General features: G+C 43.8%; 1 protein-coding gene across 1 annotated transcript in view; it reads left to right on the top strand.

The window, feature by feature from the left end:
- The first annotated feature begins 6,196 nt into the window (after positions 1–6,196).
- Positions 6,197–18,341, top strand: part of LOC122881653 (immunoglobulin superfamily DCC subclass member 3-like) — a 27,357-nt gene continuing 15,212 nt past the window's right edge. Inside the window, exons 1-3 of the mRNA XM_044208113.1 lie at positions 6,197–6,432; positions 16,755–17,060; positions 17,146–17,290. Of these exons, the coding sequence (XP_044064048.1) occupies positions 6,381–6,432; positions 16,755–17,060; positions 17,146–17,290 (503 nt within the window). The 5' untranslated portion in view covers positions 6,197–6,380. The remainder of the gene's footprint in view (positions 6,433–16,754; positions 17,061–17,145; positions 17,291–18,341) is intronic.

Below are 18,341 nucleotides of genomic sequence, written 5' to 3'. Positions count from 1 at the left end.
TAAAGTGTGATATAAAGTGTGAGCAGGATATAAAGTGTGTCAGGATATAAAGTGTGTGTCAGGATATAAAGTGTGAGCAGGATATAAAGTGTGAGCAGGATATAAAGTGTGTGTCAGGATATAAAGTGTGGGCAGGATATAAAGTGTGTCAGGATATAAAGTGTGAGCAGGATATAAAGTGTGTCAGGATATAAAGCGTGAGCAGGATATAAAGTGTGAGCAGGATATAAAGCGTGAGCAGGATATAAAGCGTGAGCAGGATATAAAGCGTGAGCAGGATATAAAGTGTGTCAGGATATAAAGTGTGAGCAGGATATAAAGTGTGTCAGGATATAAAGTGTGAGCAGGATATAAAGTGTGAGCAGGATATAAAGTGTGTGTCAGGATATAAAGTGTGTCAGGATATAAAGTGTGAGCAGGATATAAAGTGTGAGCAGGATATAAAGTGTGTGTCAGGATATAAAGTGTGAGCAGGATATAAAGTGTGAGCAGGATATAAAGTGTGAGCAGGATATAAAGTGTGTCAGGATATAAAGTGTGATTTAAAGTGTGAGCAGGATATAAAGTGTGTGCAGGATATAAAGTGTGAGCAGGATATAAAGTGTGTGCAGGATATAAAGTGTGTCAGGATATAAAGTGTGTGTCAGGATATAAAGTGTGTCAGGATATAAAGTGTGAGCAGGATATAAAGTGTGAGCAGGATATAAAGTGTGAGCAGGATATAAAGTGTGTCAGGATATAAAGTGTGTCAGGATATAAAGTGTGAGCAGGATATAAAGTGTGAGCAGTGAGCAGGATATAAAGTGTGTCAGGATATAAAGTGTGAGCAGGATATAAAGTGTGTCAGGATATAAAGTGTGAGCAGGATATAAAGTGTGAGCAGGATATAAAGTGTGATATAAAGTGTGTCAGGATATAAAGTGTGAGCAGGATATAAAGTGTGAGCAGGATATAAAGTGTGTGTCAGGATATAAAGTGTGAGCAGGATATAAAGTGTGAGCAGGATATAAAGTGTGATATAAAGTGTGAGCAGGATATAAAGTGTGTCAGGATATAAAGTGTGTCAGGATATAAAGTGTGTGTCAGGATATAAAGTGTGAGCAGGATATAAAGTGTGAGCAGGATATAAAGTGCGTCAGGATATAAAGTGTGAGCAGGATATAAAGCGTGAGCAGGATATAAAGCGTGAGCAGGATATAAAGCGTGAGCAGGATATAAAGTGTGAGCAGGATATAAAGTGTGTCAGGATATAAAGTGTGAGCAGGATATAAAGTGTGTGTCAGGATATAAAGTGTGAGCAGGATATAAAGTGTGAGCAGGATATAAAGTGTGAGCAGGATATAAAGTGTGTCAGGATATAAAGTGTGATATAAAGTGTGAGCAGGATATAAAGTGCGAGCAGGATATAAAGTGCGAGCAGGATATAAAGTGTGAGCAGGATATAAAGTGCGAGCAGGATATAAAGTGTGAGCAGGATATAAAGTGTGAGCAGGATATAAAGTGTGTGAGCAGGATATAAAGTGTGAGCAGGATATAAAGTGTGAGCAGGATATAAAGTGTGAGCAGGATATAAAGTGTGTCAGGATATAAAGTGTGTCAGGATATAAAGTGTGTCAGGATATAAAGTGTGTCAGGATATAAAGTGTGAGCAGGATATAAAGTGTGAGCAGTGAGCAGGATATAAAGTGTGTCAGGATATAAAGTGTGAGCAGGATATAAAGTGTGAGCAGGATATAAAGTGTGTGTCAGGATATAAAGTGTGAGCAGGATATAAAGTGTGAGCAGGATATAAAGTGTGAGCAGGATATAAAGTGTGATATAAAGTGTGTGCAGGATATAAAGTGTGTCAGGATATAAAGTGTGTCAGGATATAAAGTGTGAGCAGGATATAAAGTGTGAGCAGGATATAAAGTGTGAGCAGGATATAAAGTGTGTGTCAGGATATAAAGCGTGAGCAGGATATAAAGTGTGAGCAGGATATAAAGTGTGAGCAGGATATAAAGCGTGAGCAGGATATAAAGCGTGAGCAGGATATAAAGCGTGAGCAGGATATAAAGCGTGAGCAGGATATAAAGTGTGAGCAGGATATAAAGTGTGATATAAAGCGTGAGCAGGATATAAAGTGTGTGTCAGGATATAAAGTGTGAGCAGGATATAAAGTGTGAGCAGGATATAAAGTGTGAGCAGGATATAAAGTGTGAGCAGGATATAAAGTGTGATATAAAGTGTGAGCAGGATATAAAGTGTGTCAGGATATAAAGTGTGTCAGGATATAAAGCGTGAGCAGGATATAAAGTGTGAGCAGGATATAAAGCGTGAGCAGGATATAAAGCGTGAGCAGGATATAAAGCGTGAGCAGGATATAAAGTGTGTCAGGATATAAAGTGTGAGCAGGATATAAAGTGTGTCAGGATATAAAGTGTGAGCAGGATATAAAGTGTGAGCAGGATATAAAGTGTGTGTCAGGATATAAAGTGTGTCAGGATATAAAGTGTGAGCAGGATATAAAGTGTGAGCAGGATATAAAGTGTGTGTCAGGATATAAAGTGTGAGCAGGATATAAAGTGTGAGCAGGATATAAAGTGTGAGCAGGATATAAAGTGTGTCAGGATATAAAGTGTGAGCAGTGAGCAGGATATAAAGTGTGAGCAGGATATAAAGTGTGTGCAGGATATAAAGTGTGAGCAGGATATAAAGTGTGAGCAGGATATAAAGTGTGTCAGGATATAAAGTGTGTGTCAGGATATAAAGTGTGTCAGGATAAAAAGTGTGAGTCAGGATATAAAGTGTGAGCAGGATATAAAGTGTGAGCAGGATATAAAGTGTGTCAGGATATAAAGTGTGTGTCAGGATATAAAGTGTGTCAGGATATAAAGTGTGAGCAGTGAGCAGGATATAAAGTGTGTCAGGATATAAAGTGTGAGCAGGATATAAAGTGTGTGTCAGGATATAAAGTGTGAGCAGGATATAAAGTGTGAGCAGGATATAAAGTGTGATATAAAGTGTGTCAGGATATAAAGTGTGAGCAGGATATAAAGTGTGAGCAGGATATAAAGTGTGTCAGGATATAAAGTGTGAGCAGGATATAAAGTGTGTCAGGATATAAAGTGTGAGCAGGATATAAAGTGTGAGCAGGATATAAAGTGTGTCAGGATATAAAGTGTGTGTCAGGATATAAAGTGTGTCAGGATATAAAGTGTGAGCAGGATATAAAGTGTGAGCAGGATATAAAGTGTGCGTCAGGATATAAAGTGTGAGCAGGATATAAAGCGTGAGCAGGATATAAAGCGTGAGCAGGATATAAAGCGTGAGCAGGATATAAAGTGTGAGCAGGATATAAAGTGTGTCAGGATATAAAGTGTGAGCAGGATATAAAGTGTGTGTCAGGATATAAAGTGTGAGCAGGATATAAAGTGTGAGCAGGATATAAAGTGTGTCAGGATATAAAGTGTGATATAAAGTGTGAGCAGGATATAAAGTGCGAGCAGGATATAAAGTGCGAGCAGGATATAAAGTGCGAGCAGGATATAAAGTGTGAGCAGGATATAAAGTGCGAGCAGGATATAAAGTGTGAGCAGGATATAAAGTGTGAGCAGGATATAAAGTGTGTGAGCAGGATATAAAGTGTGAGCAGGATATAAAGTGTGAGCAGGATATAAAGTGTGAGCAGGATATAAAGTGTGTCAGGATATAAAGTGTGTCAGGATATAAAGTGTGTCAGGATATAAAGTGTGAGCAGGATATAAAGTGTGAGCAGTGAGCAGGATATAAAGTGTGTCAGGATATAAAGTGTGAGCAGGATATAAAGTGTGAGCAGGATATAAAGTGTGTGTCAGGATATAAAGTGTGAGCAGGATATAAAGTGTGAGCAGGATATAAAGTGTGATATAAAGTGTGAGCAGGATATAAAGTGTGTCAGGATATAAAGTGTGTCAGGATATAAAGTGTGTGTCAGGATATAAAGTGTGAGCAGGATATAAAGTGTGAGCAGGATATAAAGTGCGTCAGGATATAAAGTGTGAGCAGGATATAAAGTGTGAGCAGGATATAAAGCGTGAGCAGGATATAAAGCGTGAGCAGGATATAAAGCGTGAGCAGGATATAAAGTGTGAGCAGGATATAAAGTGTGTCAGGATATAAAGTGTGAGCAGGATATAAAGTGTGTGTCAGGATATAAAGTGTGAGCAGGATATAAAGTGTGAGCAGGATATAAAGTGTGTGAGCAGGATATGAAGTGTGAGCAGGATATAAAGCGTGAGCAGGATATAGAGTGTGAGCAGGATATAAAGCGTGAGCAGGATATAAAGTGTGAGCAGGATATAGTGTGTCAGGATATAAAGCGTGAGCAGGATATAAAGCGTGTGCAGGATATAAAGTGTGAGCAGGATATAAAGTGTGAGCAGGATATAAAGTGTGAGCAGGATATAAAGCGTGAGCAGGATATAAAGCGTGAGCAGGATATAAAGTGTGTGCAGGATATAGGGCTCAGCACACAGCCCTGTGGTACGCCAGTGTTGAGTGTGATGGTGGTGGAGCAGTTGTGGCCTGACCTGACAAGCTGAGGTCTGTTTGTCAGGAAGTCCATAATCCAATTGCAAATGGAGGTGTTAAAGCCCAGGTTTCCAAGTTTGTGCAAAGGAAGCCACACAAACTGATCACATTGACGTTACAGCAGCCATCAGTAAAACGGAAATGAAAACCACAGTTAAGCAGAAGTTGAAATAAAAGTGGCAAAAGCAGCGTGAAGCAGTGTCTCCTTCAAGGACGGCCGTCTTTCACCTACGCAACTTTGCAAAAATCAGGCACATCCTGCCTCAAAATGATGCTGAAAAACTAGTCCATGCATTTGTTACTTCTAGGCTGGATTATTGCAATTCCTTATTATCCGGCTGCCTGAATAAGTCCCTTAAGACTCTCCAGTTGATCCAGAATACTGCGGCACGTGTATTGACAAGAACCAGGAAAAGAGATCATATTTCTCCAATATTAGCTTCTCTGCACTGGCTCCCTGTAAAATCCAGAATAGAGTTTAAAATCCTTCTCCTCACCTACAAAGCTCTTAATGGTCAGGCACCATCGTATCTTAAAGATCTCATAGTACCTTATTACCCGACTAGAGCACTGTGCTCCCAGGATGCAGGGTTACTTGTGGTTCCTAGAGTCTCCAAAAGTAGACCGGGAGCCAGAGCCTTCAGTTATCAAGCTCCTCTCCTGTGGAACCAGGTCCCAGTTTGGGTTCAGGAGGCAGACACCAGCTCCACATTTAAGAGCAGGCTTAAGACTTTGCTCTGTGATAAAGCTTATAGTTAGGGCTGGCTCAGGTGAGTCCTGAACCATCCCTTAGTTATGCTGCTATAGGCCTAGACTGCTGGGAGACTTCCCATGATGCACCTTTTTCCTCTCTCCTCCTCTCCCTCTCCATCTGTGTGCATTTTTATCCCATTACTGCATGTTACTAACTCGACATCTTCTCTCTCCCGTAGTTCTGTGCTTTCTCGTCTCTCTCCTCTCTCCTTCTGTCGCTTTCAGCAGGTATTTCTGCCTCCAGAGCTGCAGAGTCTGGATCTGTGGTTGTGGGCCACCTGCTGCCCCCGTGTTCCTGCAGAGTCTGGATCTGTGGTTGTGGGCCACCTGCCCCGCCTGCAGAGTCTGGATCGTGGTTCCTGCAGAGTTCTGGAGTCTGGATCGGGTTGTGGGCCACCTGCTGCCCCTGCAGAGTCTGTTCCTGCAGAGTCTGGATGTTCCTGCAGAGTCTGGATTGGTTGTGGGCCACTTATTGTAATCTGGACAAAAGCATCTGACAAATGAATGTAGTGTAATATAATATAAAGTCAGATAATATAATGCAATATAACATAAATGATGAGGCTTCATGGTTTACAGACTGTATGAAGGAAACATGTAAAATGTTTCATGTTTATATTTGTGAAAAATATTCAAACATCACTTATAGTTTGAGATTTTCCTTCCTCCCTTCCTTCATCTCCTCCTCATTATATTCCAGCAGCTCCATATTGACCTCAGCTGTGACCCCCCCCCCCACTCCAGCTGACCTCAGGGTCAATGTCACCCCCCCCCCATGTCCCTGTGGTCCCTCTGACCCCGCCCCCTATTCTCTGAGACCGATGCCCCGCCCCCGAGGCCCCGCCCCGAGGCCCCGCCCCTGCGGTCCGTCCCTGAGAGGTCAGTTTGAATCAGATCTTCAGCAGGTTCAGCAGCTCCTCTGAGCTTCAGATCCGCATCAGGCCTCACGAAGGTCTCATTTTAGACATTTTTATAGTTAAAGAGGATTAAAAGCAGAAGAAGAAGAATTTTTATTTTTGTTTCTGTCGGAGCTGCTGGATGTTTGTGTTTCTGATGATTTGGATTTAAACTGAAACATGAAGATGATGCTGAAGATGATGATGATGATGCTGGGAATCTGCTGCTCAGGTCTGATATCTTCATCCTTTATTCAATATATTCATCAAAATATATACACTGTGTGTGTGTATATATATATATATATATATATAATATATATATATATCTCAAATAAAGAGCAGGTAGATTCTCACCTGTGAGTTAACAGATATTTCTGATGTCTCTGCAGGTTTGAATAAAACATCAGCTCAGTTACACAGTCAGACAAAAGTTACACTAAAAACAATATAAAAGATTAAAATGTGAAACAGTACTGAAATAATTTATAAACATGCAGAATGATAATAAAAACAGAAGGGAATATTAATGTTAGACACCATTAAACCAAATGATCAGGTACTAATTAAAATCTGCAACACAGAAGAGCAAACATGTAAACAATAAACTGGATTATTACTATTAATATAGTAATAATAGGCTCTGTAATATAATATAGTGTAACGTAATGTAATATAATATAAAATATACGTATGAAACAGTGTCCTTTTTCTTATATTTTAAATCAAGTTGCTCTTGTTTTAAATGTTTATTCTTGTTTTGTTTATGTTGTTGTTGTTTGTTTGTATTTGCTTTTGTATTATGGGATGTCTCCCCTGCAGAACAGTTCGGACGCGACATGAAAATAATACAAACTGACTGAAACTAAATTATGCAACAAATTAGAGAAAATAACTGATGTTGGATGGAAACAAGAATCCTGTTGATTTTAATTTATTAAATATATATATAATATAATAATATATATAATAATATATATATTTAGATATTTCATATATTTATGTTGAGTCACTGTGAGAAAGTCTGAGGATGCAGACAGACGGTCGTCACTGAATATTCATCAGCCTCATTTTCATACAGACGCTCAGAGTGTGTGTGTGTGTGTGTGTGTGTGTGTGTGTGTGTGTGTGTGTGTGTGTGTGTGTGTGTGTGTGTGTGTGTGTGTGTGTGTGTGTGTGTGTGTGTGTGAGTGTGTGTGTGTGTGTTGCTCTTGAACTTGAGCTGAAATCAAGTTACAAAGAAAAGCCTCTTCACTGTGTTTGTGTGGGCGTTCGTACGTGTCAGTCTCTTATTCTTGTGAGGACTCAACTGTTCTCTCGTTGGCATTCAGTTCTAGTTGAACTTGACACCTTGATTTAATTTTCTATTGTGCTGCTGTTCTTTTATTATTATTATTATTTATTATTATTTCTTTTTACGCATTTGTAATTCCCCTATATTCATTTATTTGGTATTTTATCCTGTTCAGCACTTTGGTTTTTAATGTGGTATATAAATAAACTTGACATTGACCGGTCAAAGTTTCAGACCTTCACAGTGACGACGTTTTAATGATAATATAATAATAAAAACTGTAATTAATAAAACACAATACGAAGTGCTTCACGTGACATACGAATCACAACATTTACAGTTAAAGCTGAATTAAAAAGAGCAGATAAAAACCCCCTCAGCTTTGCCTGCCGCTCGTGCCTTCAAAGACCTGTCTGAGGGCCAAACCCCCACCGCAGACTTTCTCTACAGTCCGCAGTGTGTCGACAATGAAAAAGAGACAATAAAGTTTACTTCAAACAGCCAGTAAGTGATGCAGCTGGGAAACATTTAAACTGAAAGAAACAGATGCAGCAGCAGCTCTTAAAACATTAAAATATTTAACGACATTTAAAGTCACAAATATTTGATCACGTTGGTCAGAAAGAAACAGTTCAGCATGTTGACGGCTTGTATTTCTCTGCAGTTTATCAGCTGCTCGCTCACCTGTGAGCTGCACTCTCACCTGTGAGCTGCACTCTCACCTGTCAGCTGCTCTCTCACCTGTCAGCTGCTCTCTCACCTGTGAGCTGCACTCACCTGCACAAAAGGTGCCCTACAAATAAAGAGTATAACAGGCAGTAGTACACACAGTCTGTCAGCGAGAGTCCTCACAAGTATTTTTCAATTCAGTTTTATTCACATAGCGCCAGTTCATAACAGAAGTTCACTGCACTTTTCCTACAGAGCAGGTCGAGACCGAACTCTTTATAATAATATTTACAGAGACCCATATAGTATATAGTATATACTTATATATAGTATATACTTATATATAGTATATAATATATATAAGTATAGAAGGACAGTGTTGTTTCTCTCCCAGTCACAGATCTGATGGAGACACCTGACAGCCAATCAGAGAGCAGGTTTACTGTCTGAATACTGCGGCAGTCCTAGAGCAGGTTTGAGGGGTCCTTCAGACAGTTCGAAAGGTCATTTGGAAAGTTTTAGTGATCCTTGAGGAGGTTCCAGGTGTCCTAAAAGTAGTTACTGTGGTCCTGGAAGAGGTGACAGTGGTCCTTGAGAAGGGACAGGAGGTCCTGGAGGAGGTGACAGTGGTCCTTGAGAAGGGACAGGAGGTCCTGGAGGAGGTGACAGTGGTCCTTGAGAAGGGACAGGAGGTCCTGGAGGAGGTGTCAGTGGTCCTTGAGAAGGGACAGAAGGTCCTGGAGGAGGTGACAGTGGTCCTTGAGAAGGGACAGGAGGTCCTGGAGGAGGTGTCAGTGGTCCTTGAGAAGGGACAGGAGGTCCTGGAGGAGGTGTCAGTGGTCCTTGAGAAGGGACAGGAGGTCCTGGAGGTGGTGTCAGTGGTCCTTGAGAAGGGACAGGAGGTCCTGGAAGAGGTGACAGTGGTCCTTGAGAAGGGACAGGAGGTCCTGGAGGAGGTGTCAGTGGTCCTTGAGAAGGGACAGGAGGTCCTGGAGGTGGTGTCAGTGGTCCTTGAGAAGGGACAGGAGGTCCTGGAAGAGGTGACAGTGGTCCTTGAGAAGGGACAGGAGGTCCTGGAGGAGGTGACAGTGGTCCTTGAGAAGGGACAGGAGGTCCTGGAGGTGGTGTCAGTGGTCCTTGAGAAGGGACAGGAGGTCCTGGAAGAGGTGACAGTGGTCCTTGAGAAGGGACAGGAGGTCCTGGAAGAGGTGACAGTGGTCCTTGAGAAGGGACAGGAGGTCGAGGATGCTATCAGTGAGCTAATCTGTTAGCAGCAACATTACCCAGAGTTCCCTGCTGCGCTGAGTCACATCTGAATTGAGTGAAATTGAGTTTTAAAAGCTTTGTTTTCTGAAAACAAGTGAAACAGTCTGATTGTTTCAAGAATCGTAGAGTCAAGTGTCGTTTTCCCAAACTGCAGAGAAAAGTTAGTATTTTGTGAAACAGAAATGTTTCTGTTGGAAAGGTTTAAAGCAGGAAGTCGAGTGGACAAAAGGAGTTAGATACGAGGAAGCAGCAGGACGAGTTCTTCTGTAATATTCAAGTTTAAATCGTTTAAAGTTTAAAGTGACGTCTAGATATCGAACTGAAATCATCTGTAATTAATTATCTTATTAGAGATCAATGAGCAGATGCTGTTTGTTCGCGTTGCAGAAACACTGAACAGAAACCTGAATGCAGCTTTTAATAAAACAAACCTGATCCAGAACTGAAGTGAGCCTTGCTCGTTAATCAGCTGTTTAACAAAGTGACTCAGCAGCTTCTTAATTGGCTCTAATGAGACTCTCAGTACCAGCAGAGCGACAGACAGACGTCTGTCCTGCTGCCAGAGGTCAGAGGTCAGACCTTCAGTCTGCGTCCGGACACACACGATGGTCCTGATGAGGGACTTACTGCTGTCTGTCTGTGGGGGGTGGAGGTCTGGATGGGGGGAGGGGGGTGTCACTGCTGCCGCCACCGTGAAGACTTGTGAAGTTCACGGTCAGATTTGGGCGTGCGACAATACACCGCAGAGAAAGGGAGGGGGCGGAGCTTCAGGCGGCTGAACCCGAACCGAGACTCTCATGACCTTTAGGGGCCGAGGTCCCCGTCTGCAGGGGCCGAGGGGGATTTTAGGGGATTTAGAGGGCAGGTCAGGGTGAGGGGGTGGTGGACTGTCTGCTCCAGTGTTTTAAATGAACCCCCCCCCCCCGTCGTATAATGAGGACCCAGATGGGAGGCGGGCGGATTTAATCCTGAACGTGCAGCTGGAGGCACGTCAGAGACCAGTTCACACAGGAAGCTGAAAGACTCATCATCAGCCGATCAGAAGGGCTGAGAAATGATGTCTGTCCTCATAGTGTCTGTGTGTCCTCATAGTGTCTGTCTGTCCTCATAGTGTCTGTGTGTCCTCATAGTGTCTGTGTGTCCTCAAAGTGTCTGTGTGTCCTCAAAGTGTCTGTGTGTCCTCAAAGTGTCTGTGTGTCCTCATAGTGTCTGTCTGTCCTCAAAGTGTCTGTGTGTCCTCATAGTGTCTGTCTGTCCTCATAGTGTCTGTGTGTCCTCATAGTGTCTGTGTCCTCAAAGTGTCTGTCTGTCCTCATAGTGTCTGTGTGTCCTCAAAGTGTCTGTGTGTCCTCAAAGTGTCTGTCTGTCCTCATAGTGTCTGTGTGTCCTCAAAGTGTCTGTGTGTCCTCATAGTGTCTGTCTGTCCTCAAAGTGTCTGTGTGTCCTCATAGTGTCTGTCTGTCCTCATAGTGTCTGTGTGTCCTCATAGTGTCTGTGTCCTCAAAGTGTCTGTCTGTCCTCATAGTGTCTGTGTGTCCTCAAAGTGTCTGTGTGTCCTCATAGTGTCTGTCTGTCCTCAAAGTGTCTGTCTGTCCTCATAGTGTCTGTGTGTCCTCATAGTGTCTGTGTGTCCTCAAAGTGTCTGTGTGTCCTCATAGTGTCTGTCTGTCCTCAAAGTGTCTGTGTGTCCTCAAAGTGTCTGTGTGTCCTCATAGTGTCTGTGTGTCCTCAAAGTGTCTGTCTGTCCTCATAGTGTCTGTGTGTCCTCATAGTGTCTGTGTGTCCTCAAAGTGTCTGTCTGTCCTCATAGTGTCTGTGTGTCCTCATAGTGTCTGTGTGTCCTCAAAGTGTCTGTCTGTCCTCATAGTGTCTGTGTGTCCTCAAAGTGTCTGTCTGTCCTCATAGTGTCTGTGTGTCCTCAAAGTGTCTGTGTGTCCTCATAGTGTCTGTCTGTCCTCAAAGTGTCTGTGTGTCCTCATAGTGTCTGTGTGTCCTCAAAGTGTCTGTCCTCAAAGTGTCTGTGTGTCCTCATAGTGTCTGTCTGTCCTCATAGCGTCTGTCTGTCCTCATAGTGTCTGTGTGTCTGTCCTCATAGTGTCTGTGTGTCCTCATAGTGTCTGTGTGTCCTCAAAGTGTCTGTCTGTCCTCATAGTGTCTGTGTGTCCTCATAGTGTCTGTGTGTCCTCAAAGTGTCTGTCTGTCCTCATAGTGTCTGTGTGTCCTCAAAGTGTCTGTGTGTCCTCATAGTGTCTGTCTGTCCTCAAAGTGTCTGTCCTCATAGTGTCTGTGTGTCTGTCCTCATAGTGTGTGTCTGTCCTCATAGTGTCTGTCCTCATAGTGTCTGAGTGTCTGTCCTCATAGTGTCTGTCTGTCCTCAAAGTGTCTGTCAGTCCTCATAGTGTCTGTCTGTCCTCATAGTGTCTGTGTGTGTGTCCTCATAGTGTCTGTGTGTCCTCATAGTGTCTGTCTGTCCTCAAAGTGTCTGTCTGTCCTCATAGTGTCTGTCTGTCCTCAAAGTGTCTGTCTGTCCTCATAGTGTCTGTGTGTGTGTCCTCATAGTGTCTGTGTCTGTCCTCATAGTGTCTGTCTGTCCTCAAAGTGTCTGTCTGTCCTCATAGTGTCTGTGTGTCTGTCCTCATAGTGTGTGTCTGTCCTCATAGTGTCTGTCCTCATAGTGTCTGAGTGTCTGTCCTCATAGTGTCTGTCTGTCCTCAAAGTGTCTGTCTGTCCTCATAGTGTCTGTGTGTGTCCTCATAGTGTCTGTGTGTCTGTCCTCATAGTGTGTGTCTGTCCTCAAAGTGTCTGTCTGTCCTCATAGTGTCTGTCTGTCCTCATAGTGTCTGTGTGTCTGTCCTCATAGTGTGTGTCTGTCCTCATAGTGTCTGAGTGTCTGTCCTCATAGTGTCTGTCTGTCCTCAAAGTGTCTGTCTGTCCTCATAGTGTCTGTCTGTCCTCATAGTGTCTGTGTGTGTGTCCTCATAGTGTCTGTGTGTGTGTCCTCATAGTGTCTGTCCTCATAGTGTCTGAGTGTCTGTCCTCATAGTGTCTGTCTGTCCTCAAAGTGTCTGTCAGTCCTCATAGTGTCTGTGTGTCCTCAAAGTGTCTGTGTGTCCTCAAAGTGTCTGTCTGTCCTACGGATGTATGGAATCAAACAGTCTCACCTCGAGGTCCATTTAGAAGCTGTCAAGCTTTCAGTCATATCACATGATCATCATCAGCAGATTCATCCAGCTGTTACAGAAAATGGAAACGTTTCTGTTTTTCTGAGATTTCCTGTTCGTGTTGGCTGAACAGCTGAGGTTCACGAAACAATCTCATCTCAAGGTCCACTTACGTGCTTTCTCCACAGCTTTCAGCTGCTTTCAGCTACTGTTTCCATGGATGAACTTTGATGCTTCACTTTTAAGCCAACGTGAAGACGAAGTCCTGAAGTGGACGAATCAGAGATCTGTGACGCTGCATTCAGACACACATTCAGGTGTGTTCAGGTGATTTCTGTTTCCTTTGTGACATCACTGCGGACCTGCCGAGTCGGGCCGAGTGACGGCGCTGGAAAACTAAATTTGATCGGTCCGCATGTGGCCTCCACATCTGGGTCAGTTTGGACTGAATCAGCTCCAGTTAGCTCCAGTCGGCCCAGTTGTAGCCAGCGTCGGCACCTGCGGTCCGGTCTTGGTGTAGAGGATTCTGGTGGATCATTGAATCCAGCAGTCCGGTGTCGCTGTTGGACCGAGACTTTTCCTCCCGAGGAAATAAGTTTTGATGTGAGAAGACGAAGCCAACTTTATATTTCATACACACAAACAGTATCTGCAGTTTGCCGCGGATCCACCAGGTCAGGTGTTTCCTCTGCGAGGTGAAATCAGAGGTGACGTCACTGACGACCGGCTGAGTCGAGCCGATTGATTGGTTCTGGCACCGGAGAGCGAACTCTGTGGCTCCAGTCTGGAAAAGGCTGCCAGGTTCGTTTCAGTTTTGGGCCTGACAGCAGCTCGGGGCCCAGCTGGTATTCTGGTGCTTCATGTTGGGTCCAGACAGTTTTCAAACCTCCGAAACTTCCCCTGTTCATGAGAAGAACGGCTGATTTTAGCTTTGCGACGATGCGTTTTCGACCCAACGAGGTTTTAAAATTGTTTATCTGGCTGAAGAAGTCGGAGGATTTTCTTTCTCAGTTCTGTGAAATAAAGTTTGGGAACAAGAACTCCACTGTGTAGATTCTTTTGTCCCTCTAGAGAGGAACAATAAAGGTGAACTTGAACTTCGAAATGTGCCGAGCTGAGCCAGAACTGGAATAACTGAAAACACGAAAAATGAAAAATGAACATCTTTATTAAGACAGAAATAAATGAAACAAAAGTGAATAAAGCGAAGAATGTTTTTTAAAGTGAAGCCGAGCAGCTGCAGGCGGAGGAGGGTTCGCTGTTTGTGGTGTTTTGAGGGACGGGGGGTCGGGGGGGTCTGTTGTGTCTGGGTTCACACTTTTGTTGTCATTATTGTTGTCATTCATAGTAGAAGGTGGAGGCTGGGAAGAGGTCTGGGGGAGGTTTTTGGGGGGCCGAGGGTCCAGACGTCACGGTGAGTCCTGCTGCCTCCGACATCTGAAAGACCAGCTGGGACCAGAACAAGATGGAGGATGGGGTCGACGGGGGTGGGGTCGGCGGTGACATCGCAGTCTGAATGATGTGATGGGGGGAGGAGGGGGGAGCCTGGGAAAGTCACCTCGACCAAGTTCAAGTCGAACACAGACGGGGGGGGGGGCAGATGGGAGACGATGCGTTCACTGACCCACAGACGACTCAAACGTTTCATCACAAAAAGCAGCTTCAGCTTTAAAGCTGGAGTTCAGCACTTTTACCGATAAACGAGCGTCCGTCACCTTCGAGCCCTTGTTGCCAAACAGCGCCGATTAACCCTGTCACCGCCAGGGAGTCGCTCTGTGTTTCGCAGTGTACGGAGTTTTTAAATCTCGCGTCTGTGGCGTCATTCCCGCGATGGCACACCGGCAATGATGCGTTTTACGCCAACCGCCAATGATTGGTTTGGTTTTGTTTAGAGTCAAGACAATGAAGCCACTTGAACTGAAACTGAACGCAGCGCTCGCTACATGAGTGTTTGAAGACTCGCTCTGGTATGGGGGCTTTAACAGAGCTGTCAATCAAACTTGAGCAGCGCTCAAGTGAAGCTTCAGATCAGTTTGATTTATTCTGATTTTATTTGAAAAATGAAACTTAAGTTACTGAAGTCAAACCGATAATCAATACAAGTTTAATTTTACAAAACGTGTTGAAGTTCAAACATCGGGTCCACCTTTGTGTGTTAAACTCTTACGCTTTTAATAATAAAGAGGAGGCAGTTGGTCTCCCATGATGCTTTGCTGTCCCTCAGACAGACTGGGAGCCAGTTCAGCTCCCAGTTAATGATCCAGTATGTCTTTGTAACAGAGGACGGATCAAACAGTAAGACACAAAACTTCTCTTTAGTACAAGAACACAAGTATCAGCAGTAACGTGTACGCAGACACAACCCTCAGTACTGACTGCAGGTATCTGTGTGTGAACCCTCAGTACTGACTGCAGGTGTGTGTGAACCCTCAGTGCTGACTGCAGGTGTCTGTGTGTGAACCCTCAGTGCTGACTGCAGGTGTGTGTGAACCCTCAGTGCTGACTGCAGGTGTGTGTGAACCCTCAGTACTGACTGCAGGTGTCTGTGTGTGAACCCTCAGTACTGACTGCAGGTGTGTGTGAACCCTCAGTGCTGACTGCAGGTGTGTGTGAACCCTCAGTACTGACTGCAGGTGTCTGTGTGTGAACCCTCAGTGCTGACTGCAGGTGTGTGTGAACCCTCAGTACTGACTGCAGGTGTCTGTGTGTGAACCCTCAGTGCTGACTGCAGGTGTGTGTATGTGTGTATGTGTGTGTGTGTGTGTGTGTGTGTGTGTGTGTATGTGTGAACCCTCAGTACTGACTGCAGGTGTCTGTGTGTGAACCCTCAGTACTGACTGCAGGTGTCTGTGTGTGAACCCTCAGTGCTGACTGCAGGTATCTGTGTGAACCCTCAGTGCTGACTGCAGGTGTGTGTGAACCCTCAGTGCTGACTGCAGGTGTGTGTGAACCCTCAGTACTGACTGCAGGTGTCTGTGTGTGAACCCTCAGTGCTGACTGCAGGTGTGTGTATGTGTGTGTGTGTGTGTGTGTGTGTGTGTGTATGTGTGAACCCTCAGTACTGACTGCAGGTGTCTGTGTGTGAACCCTCAGTACTGACTGCAGGTGTCTGTGTGTGAACCCTCAGTGCGGACTGCAGGTGTCTGTGTGTGTGTGTGTGTGTGTGTGTGTGTGTGTGTGTGTGTGTGAACCCTCAGTACTGACTGTAGGTGTGTGTGTGAGAACCCTCAGTACTGACTGTAGGTGTGTGTGTGAACCCTCAGTGCTGACTGCAGGTGTGTGTGAACCCTCAGTACTGACTGCAGGTATCTGTGTGTGTGTGTGTGTGTGTGTGTGTGTGTGTGTGTGTGTCAGTGCTGACTGCAGGTGTGTGTGTGTGTGTGTGTGTGTGTGTGTGTGTGTGTGTGTGTGTGTGTGTGAACCCTCAGTGCTGACTGCAGGTGTGTGTGTGTGTGTGTGTGTGTGTGTGTGTGTGTGTGTGTGACCCTCAGTGCTGACTGCAGGTGTGTGTGTGTGTGTGTGTGTGTGTGTGTGAACCCTCAGTACTAACATTATTGATATTTTCTATTTTCTTGTTTATAATCAACAGTGAATTAATAATGCATTTGTGTTATTGATCATCAACAGCATCATCATCATCATTATCATCATTATCATCATCATCATCATCCTCTGACTGTCAGTGAGTATTTCCTGTTTCTCCTCCTCAAATACATTTTTTGATTTCTGTAATTTCTGAACCTCGTTTTCATTCAGTTTGTTATTCTTAATCATTTTTCTTGATCTTTTATTAATGAGCTTTTATGGAGGACAAAATCTTCACCAATAAATAAATAAACACTAAAATAAATGCAGAAAACATTAAATTAATATATTAGTTAATACATAAAACAATAAATATATAAATAAATGCTAAAATAAATACATAAATACAACAGAAAATGCAAAATTGAATGAGTATATGAATAAATGTTAATGGTAAATAATCAGGAAATAAATAAAGTCTAATTTATTTCTACATTTCATACATTTTTAACTGAGGACAAATATAAAACACACCGAAAGACCAAACTGAGGGCAAAGAAAAACCCTGGTCAGCTTTCAGTCCCTGATGTTTCTGTCTCACCTGGTCTCACCTGGTCTCACCTGGTCTCGTCCTCTCAGGTGTGGTCGGAGCCTCAGAGCTGGCCTTCCTCCAAGAGCCCAGTGACGTCATCGCGGTGAGGGACCGCCCCCTGATGCTGGACTGTCAGGTGGAAGGGGAGGGGCCAATCTCCATCACGTGGAGACGGAACAGTGTTCCCGTGGCAACTGGCGTCAGGGCGACAGTGCTCGGCAACGGCACGCTGCTCATCAGAAACTTCTCTAAGAGACGAGAGAGTAACGAGACGGACGCAGGAGAATACGACTGCGCCGCCCAGAACCGCTACGGCATGTTGATCAGCCGCAAGGCCCGAGTCCTGCTCGCGTGTGAGTCACATGACCACGACCTAAAACACTAATAACACACACAGACACGCAGCAGCATGTATTCATCTGTCCCCCTCCCCCCCAGCCCTCCCTAAGTTCCTGTCTCACCCAGAGTCTGTGGCTGTGGATGAAGGGGGCGTGGCCAGACTCACCTGTCAGGTAAATGGAATCCCAGAAGCCAACATCACCTGGCAGAGAGACCGACGCCCACTGAGCACCGAGGACCCCAGGTAGGTTTCGCACACACGCTTTTACATGCAGCTACTGGAGGCATAATCAACATGTGCTTAACGAGTATTTAATATGTATTAATGAGCACTTAATATGCGGACGGCCGCCCCCCGAGTCTGGCTCGGGTCGAGGTTTCTGCCTCTTAAAGGAAGTGTTTCCTTGCCGCTGTGGCGAAGCGCTCGTGGTGGGATCTGCTGGGTCTCTGTAAATAATATTATAAAGAGTTCGGTCTGGACCTGCTCTGTAAGCGCAATGAGATAACTTCTGCTGTGAACTGACGCTGTATAAATAAAACTGAATTGAATTGAATTAATATGTTCTTATCCAGTTATTACTATATATATATATATATATATATATATTTATATGTATATATAAAACATGTATTTTATCGATACTTAAATACATAACATGTACTTAACATGTATTTGATAATACTTCAAATGTATTTAATGGATACTTTAAATGTATTTCCTATATACTAAATTAATATTTAACATGTACTTGAGAATTCAGCATGTATTTATTGTGTAGTTGATATGTATTTAACATTTAATATGTACTTAAGGTGAAAGTTCATTCTTGAAAAAAATCTTAGTTCAAGGTCCATTTACCAGCTTTTTCCAGAGCTTTCAACCCCATCTCTTGGTCTTCATCAGTGAATGGGAATGGACTTGTTGACTTCAGTATGAAACGTCAGTCACATGTTGACAAGAGGTTGCAACCATTCTTTCATCACACGAACTCTGCTGATGAAGATATTCAGATGTGGTTGAAAGCTCTGGGAAAAGCTAACATAAAACATACTGAAGGTCCACTTACCAGCTTTTTCAGGGCTTTCAACCACATCTGGCGATCTTGCTCAGCAGATAGTTCGTTCAGTTGCCATGGAGATGGAAGACAGAAAGGCGGGCATGTCCACAGTAAGGTCACGCGAGGACGACTGAGCAAACTCTGAGGATGAAGTCTGATATGTGGTTGAAAGCTCTGGAAAAAGCTAGTACGTTTTTTTGTCAAACTTCTGTCAAGAAGTCAAAACTAAACGTCCCT

The sequence above is a fragment of the Siniperca chuatsi genome, linkage group LG9 (genome assembly GCF_020085105.1).
Source record: "Siniperca chuatsi isolate FFG_IHB_CAS linkage group LG9, ASM2008510v1, whole genome shotgun sequence".
In the NCBI taxonomy this organism is placed as follows: domain Eukaryota; kingdom Metazoa; phylum Chordata; class Actinopteri; order Centrarchiformes; family Sinipercidae; genus Siniperca; species Siniperca chuatsi.
This window is presented reverse-complemented; position numbering and strand designations above follow the sequence as displayed.